The 25,767-nt window shown below is 37.4% G+C and overlaps 2 protein-coding genes across 2 annotated transcripts in view; one reads left to right on the top strand and one right to left on the bottom strand.

Moving 5' to 3' along the window:
• Positions 1–1,262: 1,262 nt before the first annotated feature.
• Positions 1,263–13,187, bottom strand: LOC146002838 (transcription factor BTF3 homolog 4-like). Its single transcript, XM_083140812.1, has 2 exons — positions 12,385–13,187; positions 1,263–2,694 (listed from the first exon to the last, which is right to left on the bottom strand). Exons 1-2 carry the CDS (start codon positions 13,134–13,136, stop codon positions 2,688–2,690), a joined length of 759 nt encoding a protein of 252 aa, XP_082996938.1. The 5' UTR covers positions 13,137–13,187; the 3' UTR covers positions 1,263–2,687.
• A 558-nt stretch (positions 13,188–13,745) lies between these two features.
• LOC146002836 (uncharacterized) overlaps positions 13,746–25,767 on the top strand; it is a 53,128-nt gene continuing 41,106 nt past the window's right edge. The window contains exons 1-2 of the mRNA XM_083140807.1: positions 13,746–13,860; positions 23,377–24,929. Coding sequence (XP_082996933.1) covers positions 23,445–24,929 — 1,485 coding nt within the window. The 5' untranslated portion in view covers positions 13,746–13,860; positions 23,377–23,444. The remainder of the gene's footprint in view (positions 13,861–23,376; positions 24,930–25,767) is intronic.

Below are 25,767 nucleotides of genomic sequence, written 5' to 3'. Positions count from 1 at the left end.
TTTTGTTAGTTTTCAAGAATGCATCCAGAACTGGTTGACCATTTTAGAAGTCAAAGGAAAGAAAGAGCGGTCCACTTCCACCCTTGCCTGTAATCAGCATGTGTGCACACACGAGCAAGAAGACAATCGGCATTGCCCCCCCCCCCCCCTAAACGTTTGCTGAGAAGAAAAGAGGGAGAAGTCACTCTGCCAACGGAACACTTTTGGCAAATATTAGGACATCGGCACAGTCATGAAAATGTAGAAAGTGGTAAACGGGAGTTATGATGCAAGTAAGATCGAAGTGAACTTTTGCGGAAACCTGGATGAAAATGAATTAAGTGTTGACGATCTTTAGTTGACCTATGTGGCTTTGATTATCTATAACAGTTTCACTTCTTTATGAAGTGTTGCAGGGAACAAAGAATACGTTTTGAATGAAAGCGATTACCGGAAGTTGTACGCTACAAAGTCGATTTAAAATAACATCCAAGCATATTCGATCTCTTCTCATGTATCCAAGAGCAAACGAAATCACAATGGCAAAACAAGCCTGGCATGTTGGGTAGCAGCCGTCGGCTGCGGGTAACATTGGTACGCTTGGGGGAGGGGGGGGGGCAGAGGTCAAGTGCTATTGGATATAACTGAAGCGTGGTCTGGTGTTTATTTTTAGATCAGACCCACTTGCGAGCGGTAGAGTGCTTCTGAAGGGAATGAGTGCAAAAAACGTATTTTTCGCCCGATCTCTGTTCATGCCCATGTCTAAGGTGAAAACAATTTTTGTGGAAGTTATTTCTCCCGTGAAAAATACCGCTTGATACGTCTCCCGTGTGACGGTAGGCGCGTGCTTGAATGCCGTCAGAACGGGTGCTGCTTTTCTCGATGTCGCAAAACTTTCCATTGCTAAGTGACAAGTCATGGAAAACTGCCATTTCGCATTAAAAAGTTATTTTTTTAAATTATTATTGCTAAAGAAAGGCAGTCTGTAGATATATACATGTTATACGCAGTGACATAGTGAAAAAAATTGCATGATTTCATTTTGGCTGTCCGAATTATTCCGTGCATAATACGCACCACAGTTTTGAAGGGCAAAAATTTTGAAAAAAAGTACGCATTATACATGCGTAAATACGGTATTCTTGTCTTCACTTCTGAAGATGCCACATGATGTGGCAAAAGTTTGATTAAATAGTAAGCACATGCCAAAACTGGACTTCAGCTCCTTAGTAATATAAAAAACGTTGAGGTATTAAAATTAAAAAGAAATTAAAATGCCCATGTACATTTTTCAAGATTTTGTCTTAAACTAGCTATACAGATGACAAAGCCCAAAATTACATATACTGGGTGTTACATCCCATTAACAGAAGTTCACATGTAGTAAAGAGATAAAATCTAGAATTACTTTATTAAATTTTTCAATGGACAATGGAAGATTCTTGTGTTAAGAAACAGTGAAAAAGTACCTGTTGCAAAAAACACAGATCTATAAAGAAATAAGTGCATGACTAAGCTTATGTTCAGAATGACAAACAGTACAAAAAATCAGGACAAAATGATATAACTGTGTAACATGAACACAGGTCAAAAAAATTATATAAAACACAAACCTTTCGATTATATGATGAAGATTAACACAAGAAATGTTAGACACATTTTACAAAGTACTACAGAAATTCACATGCATGCAGTTTGAACACTCAAAAGTCAGTAAATTATGAGTATGTTCCATGTAATTATTCAAATTCATCAAAGCTGTGGTGAAAAATAAAGCGAAGTGGAAAAGTGAATGGCATCCTTAGAATTGAATTTTTGATTTCACTTTATAAATTTTACTTTGTTATAAAATCTGCTATGATACAAACTGCTGCTTTTACTACACAGGTACTTCCTTGAAAGAATTGCTTCAGACTACTCTTAATAGAATATAGAAACAACTGATGCTGCTTATTTATGTATACAATGAAGTTAGAATTATTTAGCCAGAGTTCAATACTGCCAATTATTTTAGAATAAATTGATAATAAATTTGCAAGTACTTTCTCAAAGAGGACATTTACAGAAAATCTCCAAAAAATATATTAAAAAAAGCTATTCCAATGTGTTCCAATTTATAATTTACCCACAAAAAAAAAGGCCTACTGCATGTCATAAATGCAAAGATAAGAAAAACCTAACAAGTTCACCATAATGACAATGAAATGTGTAGATATATTTATACACTTATGGGCTTGCATTGTATCCTAGTTTCCAGGATTCTTAAAACAGCACTTGCATATTTTAGCAGTTGCTACATGAATATAGATATACGGTTTCATGTTTTTCACAGATGCTTCAATATATGATCCATGTTTAAATTTTTAGGTGGAACCCCAAAATGTAGGTGTAATATGAGCGCAAAACACTGCAAATGCTTACCAGTAACCTTAATAATGTGATTTTATGCTTTAAAAAAAAAAGTCCCAATACATATATTTATACTCGATTCATTTATAAACTTTGCAAAGTTTATAAGTTAACTACATGACATTACAACTTCTAACCATGAACTGTATTTAAGACAACAGCAACTTATTATTTTCTTTAACACAAGGAAAAATCTACCAATCTGTTCCCTTGTGAGATTTCTTCAGTCGATCATTCAGCTCTGCATAGCTCTTCATGTTGCTTCATTGATCATCCGATAAGAAGCTCAAAATCTATCTTCAATTACTGAAATGAAGCATGGAGAAAAATGGTATTAACAATTTTACGCAAAAAATACCTATTAAATAATTGCAATAAAAATAATTTCAAACTTGATTACCAAGCAATAAATAATGGTATAAGAGAGGTAGTGGAGAGTCATCACAATAAAACCAACCAATTTGAGCAGGTATATACAGGGTGATTCTTATAACACGGGCCTGACGAATTTACAAATAATGCTACAGGTGATGCATATAACTGTTCACAATTATGACACAATAATCCATGGGCCATGCTGAGTCAAATGCAGACGGTCCGACAGGTGGTAGCACTTATGCTGCAAGGTTCAAGAACACGTACAAACGTGTTTGCAGTGCCAAGGTGACAGGCCCCCAAGATCAAGACCTTACCAGCCCAGATTTTTTTACTGTGAGGTTTACTGAAGCACAGGGTGTATGCAAACAAACCGTGTGTGTTACAAGCTTTAACCTGAAACGCTATGGTAATACTCAACATTTGGACAAAATAGAGGCTTGAACGTGTAGGCAAACCTAGTGCCAGAAGTCGTTCTAGGAAACATAAAGCTTGCGCTTGAGACCACTAGTTTCGGTCCAGGTAACGTCATTGTTGTGAGATGATGTATTTGTTTTTACCTTCACTTTTATAATTCATGTCATGCGCTGCAAAGTAAATATGGTGTTCTTATCTGATTGTATTTCATTAACGTGTTCTGAATGTTTTCATCATTTAGTAAACACATGTAATGTAAAACTTATGTTTTCTGTACAAGAATTTCCATCACTTGTTTGATTTTTTTGGTAGCATAACCATATGGTAACCCAATGCAGTTACAGTAGCTACAGGCTTTTCAAAATTACTTAATTTATTCTTACACGTAAGAAATTTAAATTTTAAAGCTTCTTGTTGTCTTTTGCATGGTTTATTTACTTCTATTGCTTATAATTTATATTAATATTTTATTTTAATAATAATAGATGACCGTTTCATGGAACATTTTGTGCCTGTTTAGTAGTTCAGCTTTGTTGAGTCTGTGATCCTGTATTATGGAAAAAAAATTCCTGCAAGCTATTTATTAGAGGTAAACTATAAGATTTTGTTACAAAGCCTGCCTGGTGCTTGAAAACCTTCCGTGGATACCTACCCTGTTTTCACATCTATCAAGGCAAAAGTATAAGAAGATTCCACTGATATTGAAAACAAATTTAGGAACACTGCAGCCTCTCATCCATATTCCAAACGAATATCAGAGGCAAAAATTCTCACAGCTTGAATTTGGATGGGAAATTGCCCAAAACTATATGCCATCATTCCGTGTTACACCTAACGGAGCTTGGCGACCCATTACAACACAAAGGAAAGTTTTGAAAACATGAAGTATGCTGGTGGTCCACCAGCAGTGTTCGTATTGGACATGTCAGATATGTTGTTTGGACTTTGAGTTCCATGTTTCATACGTTCTGACAAGGGCCTCCCTGATGGCATAGTGGCAACTTTGTCATCTTGTAATCAAGGGGTCCTGGATCCGATACATGGTGGAGACACACATGGCACAGTGGATCGGATCCCACTTTAAACTGTAGGTCCAGTCGCAATTAGCTTTTCTGTGCATAAGTGGACTTAAAACTTCAATTCAAAGTTTATATGACAAGTGAATATTCAAGAGATAAACAATAAGTGAATATAGAGTAATCATTATGTTCTATATAGTGACCAGAGACCGTTTAGTTCAGAAACTGTGAGATTAATGTACAATGGATCTATAATATTTGTATTCTTTAAAAAAAAATAGTCAAATTTGGAAAGTAATTTTAAGGTTAATTCAAAAATTTCCAAGTTTTCAAAAATTATATCAATTTGTAGGGGTGAACACACAGCGTTACTATATGGTATCGGGGCATAATTCAAAAAGGGAGAATGGAAATTTTCAAAAAATGATTCAAAATCGCTTATTAGTACAATAGATATTAGAATAAAAATAAGAAAAAATGGACAAAAAATAAATCATGCTTTTAAGGCTTAAAGGACAACATTTTGGCTAAAATCAGGAACATCATCGGAGAAACACTGTAGCGAGTCACAGTGAATTTGCAAACGTGGGTGGAGGCGTGCCTTCTTGAAAATGGTGGACACTATCAACACATGCTCTGATCACAATCAACAGTACACTATTCAAGGTACATCATGTATAAATTACATTAATATCTATATGGTATATTTTATATTACAGATAATTTTATCAGGCCAGTTCAATAAAAATCACCCTGCATATAAGATAATTTATGGGATTAATTATGACATTCATAAAAACATGCTTTTTGGAAATTATGAGATGTACTAGCAAGATCAATGTTGCCACAATCTCTTGGCACAATTTCCCTCTGCAAGCGCAAAACTTACCTTTATCGACTAATTTTTCCCTTCAACTAAGAAATTATGTTTAATTATAATAATAAATAATAATAAGCAGTAGCTAGTATTTTCATTGGTCCATGCTCGTATTAACGAAAAATTTTAAACAATACTGAAATCTTACATAATCATGACAAGTCCATGAAGGCTTAAACTCAATGGAGTGGAAATAAGAAGTGACAGCAAAAAAAAAAATAAAAAAAAATGTGAATGTGGAAGTAGATCTTAATATAATGTGTCAGTCTGTTTTAAACATTTAAGGTTTAAATGTTTGTGAATGCATATAATTTACATTTTTCACCAACAAATTTTTTTAGCGTCCGTAGCCTATATGCTTCACAGACAAATGAAGTAAAACGTTGCTACATTTTTAAAGCATCACACATTTTTGTTAATGAGTCGTTCCATGTCAAATCACCCAGAGGTGGTTGCTTGACCATTTTGTTAATTTTTTATATTTTCACCATAGGTGGTCTTGCTAGTGACCTGCTCAAAAAGATTTTTTTTTTTGAAAAATCTTCCGCCATCTTGGATTTCTGCTCATTTTTCATCACTGCGGGAAGCAAAAATGAGCGTTTACAAGGGTTTTGAAAAAAGGTTGCTGTGTGATTTCTATTACAGATGGAATGTTCTAGTTTTCACTGCCTGAAAGTAGAGATTCTGGCCTTTCAGAAAATGTATATATATGTAAGGTAAGAATTAAGTAACTGGGACTTTAATGGGTTTCAATATAACCATTGTAACGGGAAATTTTGCCAATTTTAAAGGTCTGTAAAATCAAAAGGGCTTGAAACCACAGGATGGAATTATTTTTGCAAGAACTATGAGTGGAAGGCTTTTCAGCCATGGTGAAACAAATCCGGGGTTGTAAGCCCTTCTGTCCGATTTTTAGTTCCGAAATCCGAAAATTTCCAAAATTTGTGAATTTCAAGGTCAAATATCTCTAAATGGGGACCTGCCAAAAATTAGAAATTTTGGCCATGGATACTCCTACTAGTACTTAGTAAAACCTGTGAATTTCATTTTGGGGTTCACACCGATGTTCATGTTACAGGCTGTCAAATATCTCTAAAAATGACATCGTGAAAACATAATAATAAATAGGCTTAAAGTGATCTGATTTCCATTATTGTATAATCTAGTTATTTTATAAGGGTAAACAGAAATTAAAATAGATAAACTAGTTAGTTACTAGCTGATATATTTCAATATATACTTAGTGTGCATTTGTTAATAAAAATCAAATCAAATCGAAATTAATAGGATTGAACCGTAAATTTGTGCAACGCGGAAGTACGAAATCTTCTAAATTTCACGTAAGCAGTTCATTATGATTTTGTGTGGCCGCGGTGGCTCAACCGGTAACGCATCTGACTACCATGCTAAAGTTCCCGGGTTCCATCCTGAGAAAAGGTTCCTGGAATGTATTTAAACTGATCCGGGGAAAAAAATGTTCCTGAACTAAATTTAAATTGATCCTGGAAAATAGATTCCTGGACCGAATTTAAATTCATCCTGAAAAAAGGTTCCTGGACCGTACTTAAATTGAGCCGGAAAAAAAGGTTCCTGGACTGAATTGAAATGCTTTAAATATGAATAGGTTCTACACTGTCCAAAACTCATTTACGTTTGCAGATTTTCTCTCCCAGACTGGGATTGAATTTTATTGACAATTTCTGGACTACGGTTGACGGATTAAAAGTTACCTTCTAAAAATGTCCGCGAGTACGTTTTACATTGGAATCTCTCACTGCGGTTGTAGAAACCTTTGCGAAGGTAAAAAATCATCACGCTGCTGTTCTCTCGTGGGCCATGTTCAAAAACATCCCTTGTCGAAGTGTTACATAATGCAATGAACCATATTAGTGTGACATAACATTGAGTTCAAACAAACCCGTCACGTGTTGCTCCGGCATCCAATCCAGGAACCACCACAGCCAATAGGAGCTATAGATGAGGTAATGTGAGGCTGCAGCTATCTCAACAGGAACAGGCAGTGTTGCTACATCAAGAGAAATTGTCCTTTATGTTTAAAAAAAAAAAAAAAAACACTTACAAATTACCTTACGCAAGCATGTGTGCTTCCCATGGACAAGGGACAGTAAGTATCTTATATTAGTGGGAATAAATGTAGAATTAAATCGGAACCTTAATAGAATGCATTTAGGGACTTATTTTAATGCTAAGAGAACCAAACCTGGCCTGCCTAATCTAACCACAAAAGCATATATTGAAAAAAATAATTAAGTAATTGCTAAAACTCTGCAGTATGTGTTACCAGACGTAAATCAAAATCAAACCATGGAAAAATTGTATTTGTAGCATGATCAAATTGCAATAAAACAAAAGGAACTTGGGCCACATTTAAAGCCCACTTTAGACAAAAGCACTTTCCTTAACATGTACGCCATGACATATTTCATGGCATTTCTCAAGGGTAGGATCGATCCTATTTCCGTAACATAACCAATCAGAAGCGACCTCTAGGTCATGAGTGCAGCTGTAATGGCGGCCAAGCGAGATGTAAACAATGTATCACTTCACATTTTTTTAAAAGCCGATAACTATTCAACCGAGAGGAATAACGTTTCATATAAAACAATATTAGGTACAAAACAACGGCGTTCCATAACCATATACTGTACATTTACTGTGCACGTATGGAAGGATATTTTAGTTGTTTCAATTGTAAACACCCTGCACTCAGCATAGATGGTGTAACTCGACGTGTCTTTCGTGCTGTATATGTTATACATTGTAATCACAAAAGCTTACCGAAATCTTACATGAAATGTTTCCGTGTAAAGTACCATCTGCTATAAGATTTTTGGAAGCATTTATGCTAGCAAAAATGTTAAAGGATTATCTTAAAGTCTAAAGCGGGCTTAATACTAATAATAATCCGTTGCGCAACAGCCCATGAAGGGCCAAGGCATACCTACCGACTGCCAGTCTCCCTCCCACGCTTGACGTGCGTCACCTCTAAGCGTGGAGATCTTCAACCAGTATTGGAATAGTCGGGGGGTCAGCCCGACGTATCCCCAGCCGTTATAGTAGGTCTTCTCGACCGGATTACGCTCACTCATTCGGAGCTCCCCAATTTCCTCACGATGGTGGGTTGCCACCGGCCCTATACGCAGGCCGAATAAATTCCGACCAGAGCCGGATTCGAACCTACGCCGTCCTGCAGCGAACGATCTCAAGACGAGTGAACGCCTTAACCCGCTCGACTACGGAGGAGGACCGGGCTTAATACTACTCCCCCAAAAACCAAATTAATAGCTTTTTCAATACAAAGAATTCTGTGTGTCCACAGGTGTGGTCAACCAGACAATCCACCATGTTGTTTGTAAACTACAGCTTCGATAGTGATGTCAACATTATGTTTCCTGTGACATCTGTGTAAGCCACATGTAAGATCTGGGCTGCTTTGACTGGAGTAAGAACACACATTTTGCATAGGGTAGCTTTTACATTGTCTTTTCACCGACAAATAGGTCCTTTTTTCATAACTTCAAACAGTGCTAATTACTTTCACAATCATTTCCACTATTCCATGATAGTTCTAGTTTCTCTTTCTTCTATGAACAAAAATGCCCTGTTGATGGGAAGTGTAAGGTACTTTTTGCTTTTACATTATTTTCTTCGAGAAATTGGACTCTTCGGAACTCCAAATATAGTAATTACTTTCACCAAGGTTCAAATTTACTGTAACAATCATTTATACAATTCTGCAATACTTATGAGACTTGAAAAAATCATGGTAACAGCTTCATACATCGGAGACACATTTCTTCAATTTTACAAAAGAAACTACGGTAAATTTCTTATATCAAACACAGATTTCTTCAAATTTACAGGAGAAATTACTTACCGAATGCAGTTTCTATATAGTTGTGGAAGTTCGGGCAAATGTTTCTCGCATCGTTCATTGAATTTTGCCGGTAAATCATCCATTTTTCGATATAAATGTGTGACCCGACGCACGAAAGCTCTTGCATCCATTTCCTTCCAAACGGAAGTTGCCTGTGTGTGATGACATAATCCCAGTCTGTGTTTCCAAACACGTGCTTTTGTAACTGAAGAAGGTATGTTTCCGCAAATGGTTTGTGGGGCTACGCATATTTTTAACTATTCTAACCTAAACGTGACCCAACCTAAACTAACCTTACCGGATATGGTTCGTGGGGCTACGTAGGTATTTTTGGGTGCAGTGGGGTGGAAACACTGCATGCCGAGTACCGAAAGGCAAAAATAAACTCAAAAATAAACTAAGAAAACTTACTCGATATGTCGCAAATAGAGATAAGCGAAATGCCACCTTCAACAATGTTTCTCAATGCAGAATACGTAAGTACGAATATTCAAATTAAATGAACTAGTCAATTTCAGCCATCTGTCCGATATAAGAAATTCGTCAAGGTATTTTCTTTCATTATGGAATATATCTGACCGGGAAATCATGTATTTTTCAAGAGAAATATCTCACCGACGCACAATTGACAACCCTACGACAACCGGATGATGTGTAAGTTTGATGACGTAAGCCCTGTCAGTGTTTCAAATCCCCTTTTTTTTACTATGCTTGCCTAACGTAACCAAACCTAACCTTATCGGAAATGGTTTGTTGGGCTATCCGTGAATGGTCCATGGGTCTATCGGTCAGCTACCGTGGATAATGGTTCGTGGGGCCATCCTTCAGCTACCCGTGCATAATGTATAATTTCCACCAGTGACTAGCACGATAGTAGGTATTTTTCAGTGAAGAAGTTTGGGTCTCACTGCAGAACATGGGCTGCTTTTTCCCTCTAAATAGACGAACGAAATTTATATCCCCTGAAAGTACGTACCTTCTACTTCCATTTTCTGGTGTTCCTTTTACGATTACTATTATATTATTGCCCGTAAAAAATGTTTTTCCTGCTACTAAAAGCAATGCATTTCTCCATTTGTTCACATCCTTATTGTTTACGCACTCAAGTGTTGTGACCCTTTCGTTTCAAGGAATTCGAGTTGATTTGTCGCTCCAGATTCCACCCACATTATTCATTATTTCAGACGAGGAATGCTTACAAGGTTAGGTTAGGCCTGTTAGGTTGGGTTCCAATAGCATAAATACAATGAAAAATGTTTTTCCTGCTACTAAAAGCAATGCATTTCTCCATTCGTTCGTGTCCATATTGTTTACGAACAGTTTCTTTCATTATTTCTTCGAGGAATGCCTACAAGGTTAGGTTAGGCCTGTTAGGTTAGGTTTCATTAGCATAAATACAATGACTAATTATTATTTAGGCTAAGTGAACTAAACCTAGCTACCTAACAACACAGGCATTTTTTGCTTTCACTAGATTTGTGCAGGAATATGCCTTTTCCTTCGCTGCTAAGATTTCAATACCGCCCAACCTGGACACGTTTTTCTGTTGTTTTTTTTTAAAGAAAAAAAATTTCCGCACTTTAAAACTTACTTTTCCCAATTACTAACTACTAAACGTTACCAAAAAATTATGAACCGCGTTCCTCCTAAGCAGCCCATATTCTGCAGTCTTACCGAAGTTTGAAACACTGCATACCCACAACATGAGTCAAGATGTGCCCGCCATAACTTGTTTTACGGAAGCAGGAGCGAATTTACAATATGGAGAAAGTCTCCAATTTTGTTAATTTTCGGTATACTAACTAATTTTGACCTAATCACGAATCCGTTGAAAAAACCCGGGGTTCACGTCTGAAAATTTGAAAAAAAGCAGATTGATTTTTTTAATATATACATAGGTGTATATGTGTAGTTTTATGAACAAAAATGTAATCTCCTGTCATGATTTATGATGTTTAATTCTAGTACGATCCCTATTTTTTCGATGAATTTAGGGGTGAAATGAGTGCTAATGGAACCTAACCTAACCTCCTGTGAATGGTTCGTGGGGCTACCCGTGGATGGTTTGTGGGGCTATCCGTGGATGGTTTTTGGCACTAACGAACAATTTTTCACCAAAATGTACAATTTCCAGATGTGACCTCCGGTGTTTTACAACAGATTCGTGATTAGGAGGCCAAAAATAGTTAGTATACCAAAAATTAACAAAATTGGAGACTCTCTCTATATTGTAAATTCTTACCCGGAAGCAAAGAAAGGAATAAAAGAAATCACATTAAAATTTCGGTAACCACCAAACGTCTCTAATTCCCTTATTTTCGTATTTTTCACATTGATACTTACATATTCTGCATTCGTAAGGATTCTTCTATTTCGCGTTTCGTTTTTTGCAGGCAAATAATCTCAATTTTCGAAATATGGAGTATTTTTATTTTCTTCGCTTTTGCTTGCGTTACACGCGATATGGCGGAGAAATCTTGACTAGCGTAGTCCATGATCAGTGGTTATGCAGTGTTGCGACCTTCTGCATAGCAAAATATCTAGGTACTAGTATGGAGAATACGTAAGTACGAATGTCAAAAATTGACGAAACTCGGAAGTTATAGGTGTCGTGTGGTGGGTGTGTTGTGAAATTGGTGCCGGGTGTTGAGAATCCGGTGGAGTTTTTGGTTGCACACGGGGTGGTGAAGAGAGGAAAGGAATGTGCAAAGTGTGAAATTGGAAATAATTGCGAATCATTGGCGCTAGCCCCACGAACCATTGGCGCGTGGATAGGTTAGTAGGGCCACGCAAAGGTTTCAATAATGAAAAAGATAGCCCCACGAACCATTGGCGCTAGGCCCACGAACCATTGGCACGTGGATAGGTTAGTAGGGCCACGCAAAGGTTTCAATAGTTAAAAATTGGTTTCGAAAAAAATATTCGTAGCCCCACACACCATTCTCGGATAGCCCCACGAACCATTGGCGCTAGCCCCACGAATGATTCACGGCAAAAAAATTTCAACGAGGTGAAAACAAACTTCCAAGACCTTCCTAAAGTATAAATAAACCCATTTCGGTAAGTACTTTCTCCTGTAAAATTGAAGAAATACGTTTTGGGGATACGAACATTTTACCGAAATCACTTTATGTGAAAAATTGTTTTTGTTTTCGTTTAAAAAGCATAATGGCACCTTGAACTGTGTTCCGCAATACACAATTGGTAAGTACAAACCATGCGAAACACAAAATATCAGATTTTAATGTGTCTATCTATGAAACTGGTACCAAAATCATTAAACATTCGGAACAGTTACCAAATTCAGGAAGTAAAACTGAAAAAAAATAACAGTGATTAATGACATACTCATTCACATAATAACATGCACACATCTAACAAAATCAGTCGACACAAACTGAATTCCTCACCTGTCAACTTTCGGTGTTGCTTCTTCTGCAGGTGTTGTCGTAGGTTCGTTTTCTTTATTCTCACTCACTGGAGAGCTGATTTCTTTCTTCTCACTTACTGGAGAGCTGATATCTTTCTTCTCACTTACTGGAGAGCTGATTTCTTTCTTCTCACTTACTGGAGAGCTGATTTCTTTCTTCTCACTTACTGGAGAGCTGATTTCTTTCTTCTCACTTACTGGAGAGATGATTTCTTTCTTCTCACTTACTGGAGAGGCGACATCTTTCTTCTCTTTGTCAGTAGGGTTGTTAATTGGGGCTTCCTCTTTACTTGGTTCATCAAAATTCTCTACCAAATCTGGTACCTCATCATCTTCATCAATCGTTGCTTTGCCTCCAGAAGCCGTGTTAGCTACACTAGAAGCCAACCGTTTAAGTTGATTTAAGCCTTCTGGGCCAAGTTGGCTAAGAATACCCGGAAGCATCTCGGTTATCTGTTTGTTTTCCGCATGGCCAGTAATTGCAAAGGTATTTGCAGCTAAAGACGCTTGAGCCTTTGGATTATTAAAATGTATTACTGTCCCATCGTCTTTGATCATATTTACTTCCTCAATTCCAGGAATTGTATTTACGGATAGCTTTTTCAAAGAACTTTGTAATTTTTTATCATCGGTGGCGGCAGTAACATGAACCACCTTCTTCTTTCTTCGGGGTGTGCCCTTACCGCCAATACGGACCTGAGCCTGGAGTTTACGCAACTTCTCTGGATTCATTTTCGCAAAATTCGATAATAAACAAAACAATACACTCAATAATCACCACTGAAATAATGTAAAACTATCTTTCTACGACTCCATATGCACGTGCTGCTTTGTGTGAACAACTACTTCGAGTCGAGAACACGAATTGAATTTGCGTTTCCTGTCAAACACTAACAATCGAATCATTTCTATATCGATTCGTTAATCGATTTGTGAAATTATTTGTGATTTAGCCAGAAAAGTCGTATTCCGCACAATTTATTGAAATGATGCAATGCTTGTTCCAGAAATTGTAAAACAGGCTCTTGAATGGAAAAGCTTGTGTAGAATTCGAGATTTTCACAATTTCGAACTACATTTCCATTCCCGTCCAAAAAATTTTCCAAACTCGGGAAAGGGCAAATTTTTCCCGTCTCGGTTAATTTCTTATTATGTTCTTGGCACGTCATGCGTATGCTCTGTGGTATGCAAGGCAATGCATGAATGAAAGGAAAATGACTCAGGACTGGGCGGCTGGGGTAAGGTGGGTGTTCTTCATTTGTGAATATAGCCGCTCTATCGAATATCAATTAAGTATCAACTTGTCCCTGGTCAGAGATCACCTTTCCTTCCTATTATTCATTGTGTTGATTTCGTGGTGAAAAGAAATTTATATAATGCTAATGTAGTGTGAAAAGAAAGTGCAAATGGTTAACGGAAAGAGTTGACTCTAGAGCTACGTGTATTTCATGATTACGTAGGTATATTATCAGCAAATTTACAAATATTACTACTAGATTCAAAACAAAAACAGATAGTAAAAACAAAAATTTGGTACAGTGACGAACCGTACACCTTCGAATGTTTCAACTATTGGTAAATTTCTCGTATCGGACAAACGGCTGAAATTTGCTAGTTCATTTAATTTGAATATTCGTACTTACGTATTCTGCATTGAGGAACATTGCTGAATGTGGCATTTCGCTTATTTCACGGAAATAAGCTCTATTTGCGACATATCGAGTAAGTTTTCTTCGTTTCTTTTTGCCTTCGGTAACACGCAAAATGGCGGTCACAGTTTCACTACTGTACTCGGCATGCAGTGTTTCCACCCCACTGCACCCAAAAATACCTACGTAGCCCCACAAACCATTGACGCATAGCCCCACGAACCATTCATACATAGCCCAACGAACCATTCATACATAGCCCCACGAACCATTTCCGGTAAGGTTAGGTTAGGTAGGGTCACTATAGGTTACAATAGTTAAAAATTGGTTTCGAAAAAAAATATGCGTAGCCCCACACACCATTCTCGCATAGCCCCACGAACCATTGACGCATAGCCCCACGAACCATTGACGCATAGCCCCACGAACCATTGACACATAGCCCCACAAACCATTTGCGGAAACGTACCTTCTTCAGTTACAAAAACTCATGTTTGGAAACACTGACCGGGATTACGTCATCACACACAGGCTACATCCACCTGGAAGAAATGGATGCAAGAGCTTTCGTGCATCGGTCACACATTTATATCGAAAAATAGATGATTTACCGACAAAATTCAATGAACGATGAGAGAAAACACTTCCCCGAACTTCCACAAGTCTAAAGAAACTGCATTCGGTAAGTAATTTCTCCTGTAAATTTGAAGAAATCCGTTTGTCCTATACGAGAAATTTACCCAACTATTTTTATTGGTAAAAGTCCGGTATATCGGAGACACATTAAAATCGGATATTTTGTGTTTCGCAAAGTTCGTACTTACCAATTGTGTATTGCGGAACATAGTTCAAGGTGCCTTTATGCGTTTTACACGAAAAAGGGCCTCCCGATGGCGCAGTGGTAGTGTCGTCGCCTTGTAATCAAGGGGTCCCGGGTTCGATACCCGGTGGTGGCACAAGTGGTTCGGATCCCACTTTAAACTGTAGGTCCAGTCCCAATTAGCCTTACTGTGCATAAAGTGGACTTAAAACAACAAATCAACCATTTTTACACGAAAACAAACACAATTTTTCACAGAGTGATTGGTAATTATGCGATATCGCCCGAACACCTCTCACTCGTTTATTTCGTTAATTTTAGCATTGATACTTACCTATTCTGCATTGCGGAAGATTCTTTAAGGTGAAGTTATGCCTTTTTCCATAAAATAGTGTCAACTTTTCATATTACGAGTTATTATTTGTCATCCTTGTTCTGCTTGGGTAACAGACAATATGGCGTGCACTCGTCATGGATCATCGTGCGTCGTGCTTGTGTTTTGTCGATTTGGAGTCGGTATGCAGTGTTTCAACCTTCTTAACTGGAAAATACCTACTTTCGTGTTCATTATGTCATCAGAAACCATTGACGGATAGCCCCAAAAACCATTGACGGATAGCCCCAAAAACCATTCACGATAGCCCCAAAAACCATTCACGATAGCCCCACGAACCATTGACGGATAGCCCCAAAAACCATTCACGATAGCCCCACGGACCATATCCGGCAAGGTTAGGTAAGCAATTTAAAAAAAGTATCTCCTAAAAAAAAAAGACATATTTGGAAACACTGGCGAGACCGCTTGACTTTCGATGCTCGCGCCATCTGCAGGTACATAACGGAAATAGTGGCATAATGTTGTCGCTTTACAGAAAATGCAAGTTCCTTACATAAAAAGTGATTATTTCTTGTTCTGCAGCATTCTATGGTGAAGTTTTCAGTTTCCGCGAAAGAAAATACCTCGAAGAACTTCAACAATGCTACAGAAACTGATTTCAATAAGTAGTTTCTCCTGTAAATTTGAAGAAATCTGTTCAGGCTATATCGCATATTTACAGAGTGATATTTTGGTACTACTTTACTATAGGGGTGACACCTATATATCATTTATTTCACACTTTTTTACATTGCTAACGTACTATTCTGCATTGCAGAACAGTTCCTTATGTGAAATAATGAATTTCTAACGAAAATAATGTCTATTTCTTACATTTATGAGTACTTACTGTTACTCGTTATTTCGATTCTGTAACACACATTATGGTGATAGCGTACTGGTTCATCGCGCGTTGTGAGACTTTTGTCGATGTATGCAGTATTGCAACCTTGTTCACCGGAAAATACCTACTTTTGTGCCCAGATTTGAAATTATGCTAATACCTAGCAAACCATCGACGTTAGCCTCACAAACCATTGACATCAGCCCCACAAACCATTGACGTTAGCCCCACAAACCATTTTCCGTAAGGTTAGGTTAGGCAAGCATAGTTAAAAAAAAAAAATACTCGACACGTCATGTTATAGTGAAAACACCGCGAGTTTGAAACACTTACTACGGGGTTTACGTCATCTAACACATGGAACATTGTGCTCTCGTGCAGAAAGCAAATGGCGGCAGCAGAAACAGTGTATCGGACAGAGATTTTCGCAGAAAACAACATGCATTCGCATTAAAATGGATCAAAACTACATTATGAACTTCCACAACGCTACAGAAAATTATTTGCGTAAGTACTTTCTCCTGTAAAAAGTAAGAAGTCCGTCACCCCTATAGTAAAGTTTTACCATTTTTTTTATTCCTTTCTTCGCTTCCGTAACACACGTTATGGCGGGCACATTTTGACTCACGTTGTGGGTATGCAGTGTTTCCAACCTTCTTCACCGAAAAATACCTACTAAAAAATTTTTACATTATTCACGGGTAGCTGACGGATAGCTCCATGAACCATTTCCGATGAGGTTAGGTTTGGTTCGGTTAGGCAAGCATAGTGATTTTATTTTATTATTATTTAATTTTTGTAATTGACCCCCTAAATACGTCCTTGGCAAGGGGTATCATCTGTTGAAAATTCACCACTGTGGCTCCCATTTTTCACAGCTGTGTATGAAGGAGAAGAGTCCTGCATAGTGTTGCCCATTTCCTCATGGATCTCCTTGAGAGATGTGCCCTGGAGGAACAAAAACTTCATCGCATCCCTGGTGTCTGTGTTTGTAATTCTCACTTACTTGGCAAACATGCTCACTTCACACTATTAAGCCCACCATAGGTGCGTGGTGTTCCTCATCCCGCCCATCTTGTTGCTAGGAAGTTCTTCTTACTCGACTATGTATTGGATGCAGCTGTCTAACCCATTGTCACTTGCTGCAAGGCCTAGACCCTCTGATGTGTCATTTTTGCAATTTTGTTTTAATTGCAATTTTGATATTAGAGACACTCATAATTTCGGAACAATATAGTTTATTAACATTTAGTTGTTATCAGCTTATTCTTGTTGAATGTGCCGATCTTGCTTTCCTCCGGCAGACTTTTAATCTTCCCAGCTGTTTGTCATCCCTGTTGTGCGTTGACAACAGCATTTTATCAAGTGTTTTTAGCTTTTTGAGAAGAGCTGGGTACTTGAACTTTCAAGGATATTCACTTTCACGACATAATATGACCTTCCTTCAAATCGTTTGGGAACATGGTCAGGCAACGAACTTTTCAGCAATCCCTCGTAATGTGTACAATAATGCACACAATTTTTGCAATTGTTTTCCACCCTCCTAGAATTTGCCACTATAAATGTGGGCCTATTTTTAGAACTCCCACACACACACACACACAGAGAGAGAGAGAGAGAGAGAGAGCGAGTTAGAGTTGCGGGAAAATTACTGATGACAAGCAATCTCCCCTGAAACGTCACTCTTCTAGTGAGAGAGACATTTTGTGAGGGTAATAGTTCAGGGTGATATTAGAGACACTCATAATTTCGGAACAATATAGTTTATTAACATTTAGTTGTTATCAGTAAAGCCCGGATTTCTATGTAATTACATATTTTTTCCTTTATATGTACAAGCGTGGAATTAAAATATATTGACGAATTACGTCAGTAGAGATGTCACAGTGAAGTTTTATATTACATATTTTTACATATTTTACTAAATGTTACATATTCCTGAGATATGAAATATTTTTTACATAAAACAGTCCTTAAGAGGAAAATCCAATGAACTTTTGGCTTACTAGTTAAAAAAGTATCTTCTCACTTCCCCTCCCCATTTGCAGGTCTAAAAAAAAATAGTAACTTAAAAGTGCGATTTGCCTTTGTTGTACGTACATAGCAGTTCGTTGATTCGCCGCATCGTAACAATTACATCAAGATTCGACTGTGTTTCAGTTTCCAGTTTGTAACATGGAGCGGCAAGCAACACACAGCGAACGAAGAGAACCAACAATGGAAGGCAGCAAGTACAACGCTGAGAAGCACTTACCTTTCATCCATACATTGTTGTGATCGTTTTGATTTTTGCAGCCGGCGGCGACAAATCTTGAATGAAGTATTGTTAACTCAACCGTAGAATTTCGTATATATATTTCGTCGCCTTTTCATTTTAACCATTGGAGTTTCAAGAAGAGCTTGCCTCAGTATTTAAACAGTGTTTTAGCTGTAGAAAGCTGGAATGGCTCCGCCTACCTCCTCGTTATCTCAAAAGTTGCGATCTTGGATAGCAGTCGATGATGTATTTACTACGGATGGTAAAGTTATTTTTTGTCGAGTGTGCGATAAAAAAGTTGGGTGCACTATGAAGTCTCAATTAGATCAACATGTTCGCACTTCACTTCATGTGAAAAACAAACAACTACGGAGTGAAAAGAAGCAAGGTTTACTAACCCAGATGCAAGAGGATTCTTCATTCAGTGTGTTTTACAAGGAAATGTGCGAAGCAATGATTGCAGCAAACATCCCTTGGTATAAAATTCAAGTACCGAAGTTCCGGGATTTTCTGGAAAAATATTGTGGCCGTAAACTTCCTGACGAGTCAACCCTTCGAATGCGATATCTTCCACATTCCTACAAAGAAACTTTAGAATCAATTAGGGCAGAAGTAGGCAGTTCTTATGTGTGGATTTCCATCGACGAAACAACTGATGCTTTGGGACGGTATGTAAGTAATTTCATTGTCGGAACGCTAATTGCTGATTCTCCATCTACACCACATCTCATTGCATGCAAAGTTCTAGAGCGTACTAATCATTCCACCATAGCACGATTTGTGAATGACAGTCTTAAATTGTTGTATCCGGATGGCGTACAAGAAGAGAGAGTTCTTCTCATGTTCACAGACAGTGCGTCATACATGTTAAAAGCTGCTATGGCACTTAAAGTGTTTTATCCTAACTTGATCCACTTTACTTGCTTGGCACATGCTCTCCAACGCATTGCTGAGGAGGTGTGAGGCAATTCCCCGGAAGTCAACCAACTTATTTCTTCCACGAAAAAGGTGTTTCTGAAGGCACCACAACGTGTGCAAGTTTACAAGGAACAATTGCCAGGTGTACCACTTCCTCCGGAACCTATTCTTACTAGATGGAGCACTTGGATCCGGGCAAGTAAGTTTTACAACGAACATTTTGAAGAAGTGAAATCTGTGCTTGACTCATTTTCGGCGGACTCAGCTGTATCGGTACGCACTGCTCAAAATCTTTTCAAGGACACCAAACTTGCTTGCGATATGGCATACATAAACAGCAATTTTGGTTAGATTGATACAAGCATAAAAAAACTTGAAACTGTTGGGCTTCCTCTCCTGGAAGCCATGGATATATATGAGGATGCAAGAAAGAAACTGTCTGCTGTTGGAGGAGATGTGGGAGAGAAAGCTCGAAGAAAATTTGACGCAGTGACTGAAAGAAACCCAGGTTACGTCAGCTTATTTACAGTGAGCCGCATTCTCAATGGTGAAACAGTTAACCCTCCCAATGATATTTCTCCCGACCACATTCACCTCCTGAAGTACGCTCCGGTTACTTCTTGTGACGTGGAGAGAAGTTTCTCTGCGTACAAGAACATATTATCTGATCGGCGACAAACATTTACTTCTGAACATTTGGATATGTACCTGGTAACATATTGTAAGTTAAATAATTAAATACAGTGCCTGCCCCAAGATCAAAGGTAACCTGAATTTTTGTAAGTGCTTTTTGAGTGAAAAATTTGGGCAACGAAAATTTACTACTGAACATTTTGAATGGTACCTGGTGACATTGTATATTAAATATTGAATATATTCAAATTGTGGTTAATATTTCTGCTCTATAAGAACATAAAAAATACTTAATGTAAGCATTGTAATATTGTAACTTCAATTTTTGTAAGTCTTTTTGAAATAAACATATCCCTTTGTGAGGAAAAAATGTAACAAAAATAGGAAGTAACATTTGGAATAAATATTTATAGTACATATTTCATTATGAATTTACATATTTTTTACATATTTCAGACATTTTTATTACATATTTATGTACATATTTTAGGGTTTGATATTACATAGAAATCCGGGCTTTAGTTATCAGTGGTCGGAAGTAGCACGTTACTTGTAGCGTCGCTACTGTACCTAGCTACAAAATTTGTAGCTGTAGCGATGCCACATTTTGAAATTTGTAGTTGTAGTGGTAGCGAAGCTACAAAATTGCTATAGTTGTAGCGAAAATTTCGCTACATCTACATTATTTCTCTGCATTTTGAGGTAAATTTTGAATGTGACAATAGCGTAAAGAAACATTCAACAATAACTCTTACTCTTGCAGGAGGTTCATAAAGACAAATTCTATTACATTGAAATACGTATAATCTAGATTATAAATATCTCAATATCGCGCATTATAGATATTTGCGTAATTTATTTCATTAATATCTCAATATTTCTTATATGCAGATAACTAACAGACATATATAAATTTATTCAGGCTAACAGCTATGTTGTTTTTTTTAGTTGCATCGCTATTTTGGGTAGAGACATGTCTCGCTTGCTGCACCGCTGGAAAAAATGCCTCGTTTGTGTCAACCCAGGAACAAATCCTGTGGATATCCATGGTGTAAGAGACAGCAAAATATCAATAATTACTATGTAAAACACAACTTGCAGTGCAAAAACGAGTGATCCATTTTCCAGTACACTGACAAAGCATTAGTTCCAGCAATCAATGGCTCAGTACGTTAATAGCATTGATCATTGTCAGTATATATGATGTCAGCAGCAAGAAATTATTGTTACACAACCGATAGACATACACTTTCTGGAATTACATTTATTTTCGTGATAATATTTGTTCAGAAATTTTAAAATTACAATATGTTTAGAACACTTTGGTTTACACGTCAGTGTCAGTTTCCTCAATACATTTTATCATATTGTAAAGAGTACGTAGCCTACGAGTTATTGACTTTTTTGCAGAAACTACAATTTTCTTTAGTTAATATACATAGTTTTCAAATTTATGTATTTTTCTTACTTTTGCATCACTTTTCTGTAACTTTTGCTAATCATGGCAATGAGGATGAATGGTTTATTTAGTTATGATAGTCACTTTCTGCCACTTTCGGCTAATTGTGAGAATGAGGAAGAATGATGAGCAGTGTGGGGAGTGGAGGAGCAGGAGGATTCCATCCTCCCAACTAAGAGTCTTTCCTAGTATTTATTTTGAGTCCACTTTATGCATAGATAAGCTGATCGAGACTGGATCGAACCTGGGGCCATTGGATTACAAGGCAACACAATTTCCACTGTGTCTTCAGGGAAGCAATCCAAACATGAAAACTTACGGAAAGCATCGCTCCACCTGTTTCTCATCTATAGCCTACCATAAGAACCATGCACCAGGTATCCCCAAGGTTTGGGTAAATCACCCCCCAACTAGCATTCCATTTCAGTGCTAAGAAGATAGAATTGATAAATATCACATTTTTATCTTATTCCCATTTTGCACAGCGTTATAGTTAATTTCAATACATATGATAAATTCCAATACATATTTAAAAAGTAGTCAAGCACATAAATAGTTTTGATATGATAATGAGACATGTAAGACCCCATTTTCATTAATATTCCATGAGAGCAGCAGGGATATTTAATAAGAAAAATTATCATTATAAAGCATAGATTACCCTTCAATATGTTATAAAGCATAGTTTACCCCCCAATATGTATGAATGTTCAGAATGCTGCCTTCATATCAGTCTATTAAACACTGAAATATTTGTTCTCAAGAAAAATATGTTGATATGTGAATATAGATACGTAATCCTGCCAAATTTTATTTGTGTATAGTTGTATTCATTAATTTGGGTAACACCCTAATTGCAATATTCACATATCAAATTTGAATTGATATGCCTCTTGAATAGGTACGTTATTCTCAAACATTATAGTAAAATAAGTAACTAACACTGCTATCAAAATTATAGAATCACGGGAATCATGATAATAAATAACAGAATCTGTTTTCCAGTAAGTACAACTGTCATACTAGGGGCTTCTTTTGAATATCCATGTGGTTGTTTTTAATTTTTGTATGCAGAAGTAGCAAAAAAAAGTAGCAAGTAGTGAACAGGAGTAGCATAGCGAGCTACTTTTTAGTAAATGTAGCTGTAGCGAACCTACATTTTGGAAGAGTAGCTGTAGTTGTAGCGAAGCTACTTTTAAAATGTAGCGTTCTGATCACTGGTTGTTAGTACCCTAATCCTAAGCTATACAATAGCCCAATCTAATTAGTTAAGTTATATCCTAACAAAAGGGAGCAATCAAGTCTCCAAACAAATACTGGGCTTAGTCTGTAACCTTACCTTTGAACGTCAGTCATAATAACAGCCCGAACATCATTTCTGGTCTCACAACATCCTACCTCTCAAATCTTCAGTATTTGTAATTTATTGTTGAACTTGCCTAATTACTCAGCCTGTCAATCAGAAGTATGCTCTTTCCTGTTTCGGTGTCTATCTTCGCAAACAGTTTAAATTCTAGGATGATATCGTATGATTGACACCAGATTGAAGGCCTTGCCAGGCACATCCGTGATAGATGTGTGACCTTCTAGGTACATCTGCACGGAATGTTTGTCACATCTAGTGCGGTGATATCATATGACTGGCACTTCATGATTGACACCAAGTTCATGGCGTTTCCTAGAATATATCATAGACAAGGCCTTTGGGTGTTATGCTAAGCCACCGCCATTTCCAAGTTTCAACCTTCACACGTGGAGGAAGGTTTCAAATCTTAACTGCATGTGCTGAGTAATTGGCAAAGATACTTTCCTCAGACTGGCTGTTACTTCCCGCAGAATAAACACCCAAAATTGTAATATGCATTAAATACAGATCAAGAATGAGTGAAGCCTTTCTAGCAGCTCACAGTTAGCATAGTGACATAATCCTAAGTGCAGGGGAGGAATAACTTTACTTTTTTATGTGAATATTTTGAAATGTTAGCTTAGGATTTATTTTGATTTTTTTCCCCCCAGAGTCCATCATACCACAAGATCTGGAATACTTTCGTCACACGTATCTGATCTTCCTCAAGTATCATCCAATGTCAAGGTTTAAGATATCATTGGATACATTAAATCCACAATTACGGAAAGATGTTCTGGATTTACTGGAATCTCTGATTGCCAACAGAAAAGTTTCAGATGTAAACCAAATACAAGATACAACCCTTTCTGACAATCTACTTAGGAGTAGTGGCACTGAGTTAGAGCATGTAGATTGCTTATCAGATATTGCCTGCGAACACCAAGCAACAGAGGAAATTATCGATGGAAAGGAGAATAGGTTTGAAAACTTCTTGAAAAAGCATCCAGAATTTGAAAAAATTAAAGGTGCATTAAATATTTTCACATGGAATCCGAAATCACAGCATGACTTGTACAACAACAACTGGATTGCAGAGTTGATTGTAAGAGAGGAAGGATTTAGTCTTAATGATGATACATTTCGTAAATTTGTATTGAACCTGATCTTGATGTATGAACGTGCAGCAGAAGGTAACTATGATGATGCTTTGAAAAGAGCAAAAAATGCCAGAGAAATAGCAAAGAACAGTGAAGACTTTACAAGGTACCGTGAAGGCATACTATACATCTTAAATGTGAGTTTTCTTCATGTATTGTGTAGGAAAGGTTGCATAGTAGGAGCAAGGTATTTGCTGAAACAACTTGTGCTCTTTGAAGACCTTTCACAAAGTGACAAAGCAATTGTGCTTTTACACCAAGCAGTGATATTCTTGGAGTACGGAGAACCTTTAGAAGAACAGGCTGTCAGAATTATTCGTGAAGCTATAAGCCTTGATCCACATATGGCCGAGGGTTACTACTGGCTAGGAAAATGTCTGAAGTATTACCGTAAGGATGATTATTATGAATGGTCTTTCCAGGAAGAAATTGAAGCATTTGAAAAGGCTGCACAGATCTCCAATCGAGCTTTTTACAAAGCTCACCTCGCTGACAGTTATTGGTGCTTAAGCAGGTACATGTACTACAATAAGATAAGAAGTGGAACGATTACAAAGTACACTTCATATGAACTGAACGAAAGAGCATGCAAACTCAGCATTGAAGCAGCAGAAACGGATGTATTGTGTCCATTTACAAATGCCCGTTGTGCAAAAATACTGTGGTCCATTCCCAAGCCCTTCAGAGACCCTGAAAGGGCAAAAGTGTACATACTTAGGGCTTTAGAGTTAGCTCCGGGAGATACCATGGTAGTCCATATGGTTGGACTGTACTATGAGTACTGTGAACAAGATAAGCTGCAGGCTTTACATTACTACAAGAAGGCAGGAGACATGTCAAATGACTTTGCATACTTCAATTATGTAGATCTGTTGTTCAAGATGCGCAGATATGATGAAATTGAAAAGGCTTTGGATGACATGTATGCAAGGTTTCCTTATTCGAGGATCCGAGTTTTGATCACCAGAGGTTTCTATTTTGACTCTGTGAAGGGAAGTTTTTCAGATGCCTTGAAGGCATGGAGAGAGGGAATAGAACTCAATCCAAAATCACCAGTGCTACAGGTAAGTGTTATTATGTTATTCACTCTGTGCTGTCACACACGCTTTATTTGTTCTTTAAAGAACTGATTTCCACCTGCCATAAAGTTGCATCCATTATTTGTTTCTCTCCTCCCCGCCATCCAGAGACATGCTCGATTAACTACAAGAACCCCACAACCAGCTTAATCATAACAAGAGAATCCACCAGTGGCGTATGATCCCATGTTATCTGGTTTTCGGGTAAACCAACTGTTTTCATGCATACAGGGTGTCAGAAATATAGGCTACACGTTTGAAGTAAATGTAGTGTTTGTTAAAAACACACAAACAGTACAATAAAAAACACTTAAGCAGTTCTTCCGAGCTTTCAATTCCATCTCAGAATCGTCATCAGGGCTGGTCAAGAGGTGATGGAAGGGACGTGCTTGAAGTTCCGCTGGCGCTCACAATCATTCTGGTATGAAATTACTGCTGCATGTTCAGAGCCATCTTCGCTAATGACATAAGCTCGCACACGTGACTCTTATCTGAAATGATAAAATGAAGTTTAATATAGCATTCACCATTTCCCTCTAGATTGTCCAGTAACACACTACATTTACTTCACATGTGTAGCCATATTTCTGACTCACCCTACATATAGATATTGTCAGAAAATTTGAAGTTGTCGGACTTTCATTTTTGTTTCACATGCATGCCTGTATTAGTATTTATTTATTTCTATTGTACCTAATTAATATATGTACAGCATGTTTCAAAAAGAATATACGTATTACAAAGTATTATTTTGTCCAAACTATTGATCGCTGCGCCCCAGCTCGGCTATTAGAGAAATGAATACATAGTCTAGTTTATATAA

This window comes from Lepisma saccharinum, chromosome 19 (genome assembly GCF_977018435.1).
Source record: "Lepisma saccharinum chromosome 19, izLepSacc3.1, whole genome shotgun sequence".
NCBI lineage: Eukaryota > Metazoa > Arthropoda > Insecta > Zygentoma > Lepismatidae > Lepisma > Lepisma saccharinum.
Note: the sequence above shows the minus strand (reverse complement) of the source record. Positions and strands in the feature narration are given on the sequence as shown.

Coding starts and splice junctions, on each gene's coding strand:
- LOC146002838 (XM_083140812.1), bottom strand. CDS start 13,136: ATGAATCCAGAGAAGTTGCGTAAACTCCAGGCTCAGGTCCGTATTGGC.